Raw genomic sequence first — 11,803 nt, forward strand, 5'->3', positions numbered from 1 at the left:
TATTTCAGTTAACAGCGATAACAATGTCATTCTACATTGTCATGTACGGAGAAGGATTGTATATCGTAAAGTTTCTGTATTTATACTTCGGCACAATTTGTAACATTATTTTTGGTTTTTCAACTTTTCTAACAACAGAAATACCGAAAAACGTAAGTTCATACTCATTGTGATAAAATCTCGCTTAATAGTTTTTTACTGGATTTTTCTTTACTTGCATTACGTTTCTCTCTTATAAATTACATTTATCTAAGTTAAAAGATTTCATTGAGGATTCATTTTGCATACAATTTTCTAGTGTGGTATTTTTTTAGTAAATCTGTCGTAATTTTTATCGTTACACCAATGAAAGTTTAAGTATTAATTAAATCGGGTCATTTCGAACATTAGTTGAATAAAGTAACGTACTTAGCAATGACTAGAAATATATTTAGTATTCGAAACGCAACCATATGTGTTGTGATAAAATATTAGGATTTTTAATTATTATCCTTTTGTGTCCTGTATTGGAATTGTAAAGAAGTTCGGAAATATAGAGTTTGTAAGAATATTACTATTTTATTGTCGGGAAATTATTGTGATTAAATTAATGGTTTACATTAATTAAATTAATTTTAATTATGATTGTACCAAAAAAATATTTTATTCTTAATTGTATAAAGTGTCTTTTGAATGCATGCTGAGGAGGGACGAACAAGTCCGAAACACAAGTTTAAAGTGTATGTGTTCGGGTGAACTAAATAAAAAATATTATTTCTGATCTGTAAGACTAAATATCTGCATCCAAAATTATCCAGTATAATAAATCCTGTTAATTGATAAAAAGTACTAGTATACAAGATAAATTTTAAATATTATGATTTTTATTTCAATAAAGTACGTACGAAAACTTACGGCTATGGCGATTTTGGCAGTTTGAGCTAAAAAATACAAAAATCATTTTATTTGCATAATTAATTGTAGCCGTTAAGCTCACGAAATAAAGATTCTTTCAGCTGTTGAGTAGTTTTATTTTGGTCTATAATGGCAGTTTGATGAAAACAAAGGAAATGATTTGCCTGAACTTTGAAAATTCATTGTTATAAGAATTTACGTAGAGTTTCTGGCGGTAGGCTTACCAGTTTCAACTAATCAAAGGTGTTTCATTGGTAGCTGTTACGTAGCAGTATTAATCTCCTGAAGGATGAATCACTTATGCATTTTTGGCCTGCAGCCATTATTTATCTGCTGCAGTTTGTTAAAGTGCAAATGAAATACGCAACTAAATATGACTTCAATCAAATAGCTTATACGACAATAGTGGAAACTCTCGTGAATTAGCATGTACCGTAGTGGCGACAGCGCGAACTAGTGACATCTAGCGGTTCGAGGAGAAAACGAACACCGCAGACTATGTTAAGTCTAACAAAACTTGCAAAAATGCAACGAAATAAATATATTATCATCTTAAAACATGAATTATAAATTTATTTAGTAGGAAACGTGGATGGATGGAGATTTAAAGGAAGGAATAATACAAATAAAACAAATCAAATGCAACAAGAGTCAGATATTTTAAATGTTTTAAAATAAAATTTTATAACATTTAAAATGATTTATTTGCGAATTGTGTCTCTTGCTGAAATGTTCCCGTCAGAGAAAACCGATCCTTCCAATTAGAAGACAAAATCGCGTTGTTTTCTTAGCACTCAGTTCAGGAAGGAAACTGTGTTTATTAAAATTACATCAAATTGTTTTCATTCTTTGATTGTTTTAAAATCAAGGAAAAAATTATTTCTATTTTAGATGCATCGATTCCGTTCACAGCTAGAACTCCTTTTTTTCCACCAGGAAAATGTTCACGATCAATTAATGGTAAGTATGAAGTTTTCTAAGTTATAATAATATAAAAACCTTTCTATTATCATTGTATGTTTATTTACGATATTCATAGTATAATAATTGCAGAAATCTTTTATGTATATGAATTACAGATTATTTCGTACAGAAAAAGATTAGGAAAATGTCCACCGGGTCTCACTGTTGGTGGGATATTTACAATAATCTCGTAAAAGTATACCCAAGGTAAAACATTGCCTACCACTTTTATACAATAAAATTGTTTGTTATCAAATATCACAGCAAATTTTATTTACAATCTATTGATAAAGTGAAATTAATGCGTTTTTCGTAATAATTTTTTCAGATTATGCAGTCGATGCAGTCTTATTTTTCCAGTTTAATGGGCATTAAACAAGGAAAGGATGCGTGCGACGGAATGTTAAGACAATTTTCAATGTAAAAACCACGACATTCTTGTGATGGATACAATTTTCTCTGAAGTATGATCATGCATTTTTCTAAGAAAGGAGCTGAAGGATAATTACGTAATACAAGGTTACCAGCCAGCACAAAATATGTTTTAAGTAGTTTTTCACATTGCCGAGTTTAAATATTTGATCCGTTTTTCGAGAAATTTGATTCGTTGGCAGTTACCGTTTCATATTCGGCTGCGAAAGGCACACTTTCTTAGAGTTAGAAAAAAAAAATATCTTAAAAAATTTAACAAATATTTTCAATTGGTGTCTACTAGACCAATAAAATGGGGCCATTTCGTAATGTCCGGGTATCGCGATAAATGTAATAATGATAGGCTGAAATAACCAAACTCTTTGTAAGGTTTTCGTTTTAATCTTTGTTCTGTCATAGTATTTAAACGTCAAGAAATGAAAGAAAATCAGGAATTTCTTCTTTATATATGGAGTGTTAGTGTGTATGTGTGTGAGTGGCACGATTTTGTTCACCCTCTTTGAAGCTTAATAACTCCTGTGCTTTTTGTCCAAAATTTCTGAAATTTTTCCATTAGTTTGTTTACTAGGGTATTGATTCTATTGAATTTTGGTGATCAAAAGTAGAGGGAACGGTTAGATAAAAGAAGTTGCGTAGTGTCGAAATTAATGACGATATTAATATCAAATGTTCTCTAAACGAAAACAAATAATGAAACACACAGAACAGAAAATAGAATCTATACCCAACTTATTATAGGATGGAATACTTCAAATTTGTTACATTTCTCATAAAAATTTTGTTTCGAATAATCCGTCTGATAAATGAGAAAACGATATAAAAGAAAACTTGTCGTTGTTGTATCCATTTCTCTGTAGATAGAAGATATTAGATAAAATACTTCTACAAATTAATTAACAATTATTTACTTACAGAAGTATATTCTATCAGATTCGAATTGCTAGATATTAAACTCCAGAATAATGTGGCACTTTGGAGTTTCATAACCAATTTGAGCAAACTTTTTCGTTGTTTACTGTACTAATTGAATATCGATTACACAAAATTTTAGTTTTTGCGTACATGTTTCCTGTTAACATTGTGGTTGCAATCATACGAATTTCATACAGTTTTTCAAGAATATTTTAAACGCAGCAATATTCCGAAAATGATTCGTAATCCCGTGAATCATCGTCCTGGTTGTTTCTGCTTGTTATGTAGAGTAACAAATAACAAAAAAATTCTTTTCATTTTTGGAGTTTTTATTCGTTTTGACAACGAAGAAGCTAACTTCATGTATAAGGCATATCAATGCTTTGTAAAAGCATTCCTCTTTTATTTTAACATCAACACTTTTTTATTTACGTTGTTACAAGGAGAAGAACGATTTCGGTTCACGACAGGCATCGATCGTCTTTTTGGTGCAGATTATATTCTTTATTGCCTCTCAATCTTATCTTTTTCTCTTTTCGTTTATTTACAATTTTGAATTTGAATTACAAATAATTTCGAGTGATAATATTAGAATCTATTTAAATCTGGTTGCGGATAAGTGCAAAGTATACTTGGATAATTTCAAAGAAAGTTCTACATTTGTTCATTACAAGTTAAGTAAATACACCATTTTGATTGTGATTTTTCAAAATGTAATTGTATTTATAGTTACCACGATAATGTTTGGTTCTATTGTAAATTAAGATAATGTACACAAAGTTGTATTTCATTTTATTCTAATCCAGTGGAAAATAATTTACGGATTTGGATTCGTAATTGTGTCTCTGCTACTCATCACAGATGTAAGCATCACACAGCATGAAAATGTGTCCTCGCTGTGTGAAATGATGGAAGATGCTGTAGTGAATGGCGTATCATTTTGATTTTCCTTTGTAATTCAGAAGCGTGCCTAATATTGCGACATTCTTCTCGATTTGGACGAGCTGATTAGTCCAATTTTAGCATTATTACATTCATCAGATAGCCATCACTGTAACAGCTTTCTACATTGGAATATACGGCGATGGTTTGAACATCATGAAGTATGGATTCATATATGAAGTAACTTTTAGCAACATTATTTTTGCTGTTTCAACTCTTCTAACCACAGTTATACCAAAATGCGTAAGTTCCTATTCTTTGATAAAATCTTGTTTTATAATTTTCTGTTAATCTTTTTGTCTAAATGAGTGAAATTCTTTTTATATGAAGTTTTTTTGTTAACAATCATAGTTATCTCAATTAACACGGTTTATTACTGAGGCAGCGTTCTAAGCGTGGCATTTTCTTTGTAAATTTATCGAAATGTTTGTCGTTAAATCAATGTAAAGTTTGAGTATTAATCAAACTGTCAAATCGTCTTTCAGTAAATATAAAAAAGAACTTACTTACTTTGTTAAATGTAAGACGTTATCAGGTTCATCTAAAAGAATCAGTTCATTGGATTTCTTCACTATCTCGCATTGCAAGATGCTTTTGAAAACGCAACTTTTTATTTCTATAAAACATTTGGGAACGAGATTGAATTTCCAATTAAACCGCTTAATTTTATCATACCTGGTCTATTTGCTATCCTTTCATTAACGGAAAAGTATTTAAAGCAATGTCGATTGATTTTAATGGTTATGTTTTCCGGAGTTTCACAAGTTATATCTTTCAAAGTTCAAAAAGTACGTTCTCTAATGTTTTAAAGATTATGGCTGAAAGTTGCAACACTGTAGCAACATGCTTACATGCATTTGCTACTCGTTTGACTTTTTCTTTTGTTTGGGATCGGCCTGAATGGATTTGTTGGTGTTTATCTGTAAATTTCCGCTTGTATACAATTTTACAAAAAATGTACGTAAAGTACTTCGTTTGTAACAGGCATTAGGGCACTGGTGTATAGTCATACGCTATTTCATTTTAGCAGCAGGAGAAGTGTTGTGACTAAGTTTTATTTTGCCCTTGGATTTTAGTATATATTAGGCATATTTTTTTTGGAAAAAATCCAATACGATAAAAATGATCGATCATTTTGCAACATTAGCCAAAACACGTTACCCCACGGCGACGAAATTTAAAATTTAAATATTAAAACATGTGACTTGGTCTGTGTTTCACTTGCACTTACTTCATCGTACATACTATCCATACAAAAGGGTATAAACAAGGTTTGACGGTGTATTGAAATGTATATTAGAAGCCTGATTAAGAAGGCGAGTTAGTACTTTTATATAATAATCCAGGTATGAAAAAATATGAATGGTAAAGTGTTAAAATGTCGTTGAAAATACTGACGTGTAGATTTATTTAATTGATTCGTTTCGAGCTGCTTTTGCTAACGGGTTTTCCTTTTTGCTCGGCTTTCTAAGCAATAAACGTGGCACAAGTTTGTTTACCTAAGAGACAAGGCTGCTCATGTTCATTGCTTTCATATAATCAATTTTAGGCTATTTTACACAATTTTAGGCTATATAAATTTCCATCCACACAATTTTGTTTTAATGGTTTCATTTTAACCTAGAATGATTAAAAACTTTCTTATGACAATAATAGTTGTGAATACAATTGTTTTTGTGTAATACAGTATAACAGCAACACAGCACGCTATTGCCCGTTTTTCCTTATACATAACGAAATTCCAGAATAATCTTTTGAAATGTTTTTAAAGCGTGAAAAGTGTTTAATGGTTAATTTCTACTTATTGTATCTATCATTCATAAAGTGATAATGGTTTAACAAAGGTTGAATTTTGTTGGACATCCGAAGAGGAAAGAGGGTTACTGAAACTTGGGAAAGCTGGGACAAGAGAGAGTAAAAATTTGAAGAAAAATCGGACGTCATTTATGGACAGCTCCATATGAATATTTCCAAATGTATTAATCTATCAGCCAACGTAATTTATTGACCTTTAAAATGAATAAGTTTAGTGTACATTTGTCTCACAGAAGCAGAAACGTCTTATAGACCATGATTCTCTGATGCGGTGGGTCAGGCATTTGACCTTTGTCTTGCTGCTACACACTCCGCTCATTACAGGCATCATGATTTATGCTAGCCAAAGATGTTCGTTTTAGTGGTCTACGGGCACTAATGGTTGTCTCTGTTGATGACGAGGAAAATCAGACTTTGTAGGAACCAATGTTTCATGCAAATGGGTATATCCGTTCTGTGTATAGAAACAGTTAGATTCAAAGTGCCGACTGCAAATAACACTACTATTGCTCGGATTCCATTTGTCAAGGCGTATGGCTGTCAAGCACCGACCGAAGTATTGCTACTTTTTAGGAAACCTGTCAACAAAATATCCATACCGTAATCGTTTTACGTACAAAAAGGTATATGATATCATCGGTCGGTGATCAAAACCTCGTAACTTTAATATTTACTCAAATTTGAATTACAGCATTTAGTGGATAACGAAACACATTTCCCTGACCTGTAAAACTGTCGTAGGTCCCGAGTTAAACCTAGTTCAATACGTAAATAATAAAATAATCATCATAGGGTAATAACGGACTTCTGAAGAAAGTGTAATGCTTGTCCCGAAAAATTTTTCAGAGTTGTGAGATTTTGATCATTAATCGATGATATAAACCAGAGCAACTAGCCCTATATCTATCTTACCGTAAGGAAAGAAGCAAGGAAACGATTACATGAGATACAAATGTACGAGCAGAGTTCTAAGATTCAAAAACAGCCACAGTTCTGTGGAAGTTTGTCTAAGGCTAATACCACGAATGCTAAAGAATCATCCACAGAATGACTATATTTAGAACCTTAGAACTATACTTGTATATCTGTGTAACTTAGGTAGTTGTAAATTCATAAAAATAGACTATACAATAAAAATGTTTTCTTATGTTTTTTCTCACACTTCAGGATGTAGCAGTCTTACGGCGGGGTCGACATTTATTTAGAGGCTACTAATCGGCTTCAGTATGCAAAACGTTACAAAATTTCCCCCAGGTGACGGCATACGTTTTGAAGTTTTCTATCGTACTCGAAGTACAGTATTTAAATATTAAACGATTCCAGAAAATGCAGATTCCAAAGAACTCGCATTCCACTTTGAGTAGGTATTTTACTCAGGACTATAAATTTAACTCAACCTGTACTGTGATACCATTATTTGAGTACACAATTTAAGAGCTATCTGAGGAATTGCGAAATGTAAGAACAATTTATCAAATAATATTTGTCGTTTCTCCTTTTCGCTTTCATAATCACCATACTTTGCTCCTCACTTCCGTGTCTAGTCTTAGTGTGAGAAAGTGCGCTGTAATTTCTGAATAGCCTACCAATAAAAGTGCAATGCTGCAGCTTCCTTTTTTAAAAGTCTTAACACTTTTTGTCACTTAGAAAATAATTTTAATCAATTTGAAAAGCCGGGAGTATTTTATAAAATGTTTGCACAGATTTCTACAATTCGTCGCTTAAATTTTTACAAGACGTATAATAGACATTTTTCATAGCATGAACAATACAATGTGTCTAAAAGATATTTACTTATGCTGCAATAATACTAAATAAAGAAAAATTTAAAAATTTGATTACATTTTCTCATATATAAACGACTGATATAGAAAGAACCAAATATATAAGATGAAGTTTGTATAAGTGTAAGAATAGAGAAATTTAGATGAGTCGACAAGTAAGATACAGAAATATATAATTGATGTTTTCTGAGAAATTATAAAACTTTTTCTAAACATGTTTATGAAATTTTTCGTGTTTGTTTATTCACATTTCTTTTAAATAGATAGATCGTAAATGTTTTAAAAGCCAAAATATTTCGAAAATGGCACGAAAATCTGCAAATCATCATCCTGATTGTTTCTGCTTGTTATGTAGAGTCATCGAAAATATAAATGTTCTTTTGATTTTTGGAGTTTATTTTCCTTCTAAACGCGAAAAGTCTAATTTCATCTATAAGATATATCAGGGTACTATAACAGTTTTCTTCATTACCTGTAACATCAATATTCTTTTATTTATCTTGTTACAAAGGAAAGAACGATTTCGGTTCACGGGAGGCATCAGTCGTCTTTTTGGTGCAGATTTTACTCTTTATTGCCTCTCAACCATATTTTTTTACTCTTTTCGTTCATTTAAAATTTATAATAATTCTGAGTGAAAATACCAGAATTTATTTTAATCTTATACTGGACAAGTGCAAAATATACTTGGATAATTTTCAAGAAAATTCCACTTTCATTCATTATGAATTAAGTAAATTTTCCATTTTGTTTGTGATTTTGACAAATGCAATTGCATTTACTGTTACCAGCATAACGTTTAGATCTATTGTAAATGAAGAGAATGTGTATATACTTGTATTTCATTTAATTTTAACGCAATGGATAATAATTTACGGAGTTGGATTTCTAATTGTATCTCTGCTCTTCATCATTGATGTAGGCATCACACTACACGGAAACATGTTCTCGCTGTGTGAAATGATGGAAGATGCCATAGAGAATGGAGAACCATTAGACGTTCGTTTTGTAATTCAGAAACATGCGCAGTATTGTGACATTCTTCTAGACGTAGACGAAATTATTAATCCAATGTTAGCAGTTTATTACCTGTTTCATTTGACAGCAACAACAATGTATTTATACATTGGCGTGTACAGCGAAGGACTAAAGATCGTAAAATGTGCATTATTATACATAGGCATCTTTATGAACTGTACTTTTGCTGTTTCAACTGTTATAACAACAGAAATACCAAAAACCGTAGGAGTCTTTTTTCTTTGATACTATCTTTTGCATTTTTTCGTTGCATTTCTTTTTTTATGAATTAGATTAATTTAACTAAATAGGTGAGTATAATTTATCTATTTAAATTTTCTTTTATAACTTGGACTTGTTATCTCAAATATTAGATACATCTTCACTAAATAGGTTGTTAATGCTGACAGAAAGTGCAAAGCTCTTAATGCAGCTTCCAGGCGTATTGCTGCAGTGAACAGCGACAGAAAGGTCAACATTAGGGCTGAGAATCCAAGCAATTTTTCATTAATGGCGTGTCCGAAATAATGCGATTTTTGTGAGGAATTCATTGTGTACAGAATAAAATATGCGTGCACAAGGCCTTTTTTTTGCCTGCTATAGTGACATTATAATTCACAGTTTTAACACTCGAATTTTTTTAGAGGTGTCAATTTTAATCAATATAAAAGTTAAAATATAAAAGGAAACAAAGAAAATTGTAGAGAAAGATATTAAAGGTAAAACCGATAATATTTTAATACGAATATTACGAGACGTCCCAATACAGCCGATACTGATACCGTATCAATATATTTACTCCGGTATCTTTTGTGGTATTTTTCACAGACAGGTACAGACAGACAGGATCGAAATTGAATTTTGGAGCCGAATTTCGAAAATATCAACCAAATTTAAGTTTTACATTCAGTTTTGGCAACATCAAAACCAAATCTTACACCATTTTTCTTTAATAAGTTGTTAATAATTACTAGTACAAAGCATATTATTTACATTAAAATGAAAATTTCAATTTCACGAAACGTTTGAAAATCAAGCAACAGATTGAAATTATCAATTTTGTTCAGACATGGATAGTCCGAGTCGATTTAAAAAATACCGATTCTGGAGTCGTGTATTTTTCCACTCTGGTTCTGATTCCAGTTGACAATACTTGGCTGGTATCAATACTTTTATTACGATACCGATACCGGTTTCGAGAAGTTCCTGAATATGAAACGTCGATAACTATATTAGAAGGTATCCACATTTTGCACTTCATTATTCGTAACATCGAACACTATTTGTACTCTAAACTATACTAGTTAAACAAAATACAGATTCTGTTATCATGACAAATTATGCTATTTACAAGATTGAAGAACAAAATTCTGGAATAGAATATCTCCGGACGGTACTTAAGTTTAAAAATAAATTTCAAGAAACAGTGTGTCGAAGCAGGTGTCATCATTTATTCTCTTTGAATACAATTGTTGACGATTTTGTTTTTTGTAGTCGATATGAATATAATTATGAATCCAGAATTTACAAGAATATACAGAATATAATTATGTTTTTCATGTTAAGTTTATTAAATAAGTTAAATGTTTGCGTCAACGTATATCAGTGAACTGATGTTGCAATTTAACCGGTTTTTCAAGTTTCCTAGGCTTTGTACTAAACTTATATTAAATGTATTCTAAAAAAATCATATACATTTGAGGGAAATCTTCAATTATTTTGCTCTTCTTCAGTAAATATAATTTTCGTAAAGCAATTTTATGTTATAAAATCCATACTGTTACAGATCTCACTACTTATTACAAATGGCAATTTGTATATTTATTGGGTAGCGTTAATAGTTGTTACTACTAACACATTCGAAATGTTTAAAGTTGGACATCAACATCTTTTATTAATAAATGTAAAACTTGATTCAATATTAAGTTTGAATCTGGGGAAATAAAACCATTTTAGCTCAGTTCAGAAAAAAATTATTTCTATTTTTAGATGCACCGATTTTGCTTTCAACTTGAAGTTTCCTTTTTTCAACAAAAAGATGTCAATGATCAATCAATGGTAAGTATCGATTACTCAAGTTATAGTAACACTTTTCCTTGGATGTTATTATATTTTCTCGTGTAAAGAAGAAATAATCATTGTTTCTGTGTATCAAAGACTAAGAAAATGTTCTCCGGCAATCACTATAGGTGGAATATTTACAATAACACGTAAAAGTATACCCAAGGTAAGACTGAGTATATTAATATTAATGTAATCAAATTGTGCTAATAACCACTGTAACTTTCATTAGTTCGTCATTTAAAGTCATTTTATAAAATGAAAGTAATAACTTCCCCTGATACTTTCAGATCTTGCAGTCGATGCAGTCTTATTTTTCCAGTTTAATGAGCATTAAAAAGGGAATACATGCGTGCGACGAAATGTTGAAGTAATTTTCGATATAAAATTGATCATGTTACCGCTATCGATTTATTTTTCCGTGTTCAAATTAAATGATGAACAAAAAAATCTTGAAATTGTGGAGGACAAACTTCAGTGATGTGGCAGGCACCGTTGGTTGTTGCATGGATAATGGGCAGAAAGGCATTTTTCTTTTGGAGTTGTTAAGAATGAAGTCTGCTGATTGGATCGCTCAATAACTTAAGGCTTCCGTTTAGGAGAAACATCTGTCTTTGGCATCCGAATTTCATTGTGATGTTTCACTGCATATTCAGGAACTGTTACTTATACCAGTGATCTCTAAACTTTTTTCATCGCGTATCCCTAAGACGAAAATAATTATAAGTTATACCCCCTATAATATAATATAATATTATAAATTTCCCGCTATCCTCAATTTTAAGCTTTTTCGTGTATGATCACAAATGATCGTGAGCCTACTTCTTAGGAGGAAGACTGTAAGATTAGACAGACAGCTGACAGGACAGACATACACTATTTTAGAAGGGAAACTTGGCGTACCCTAAGTATCACTTTAATTAGCCCTTTCAAAACCTTTGTACTTCTAATAAAGTACAATGTTTATTTCAGTGAACAAACGT

At 31.1% G+C, this 11,803-nt stretch overlaps 1 protein-coding gene across 1 annotated transcript in view; it reads left to right on the plus strand.

The window, feature by feature from the left end:
- Positions 1-11,194, plus strand: part of LOC136980753 (uncharacterized) — a 108,185-nt gene extending 96,991 nt beyond the window's left edge. Inside the window, exon 4 of the mRNA XM_067276946.1 lies at positions 11,111-11,194. Within this exon, the coding sequence (XP_067133047.1) occupies positions 11,111-11,194 (84 nt within the window). The remainder of the gene's footprint in view (positions 1-11,110) is intronic.
- Positions 11,195-11,803: the final 609 nt, after the last annotated feature.

Source organism: Centruroides vittatus, unplaced genomic scaffold (genome assembly GCF_030686945.1).
Source record: "Centruroides vittatus isolate TY-2023 unplaced genomic scaffold, ASM3068694v2 contig_723, whole genome shotgun sequence".
Lineage (NCBI taxonomy): Eukaryota > Metazoa > Arthropoda > Arachnida > Scorpiones > Buthidae > Centruroides > Centruroides vittatus.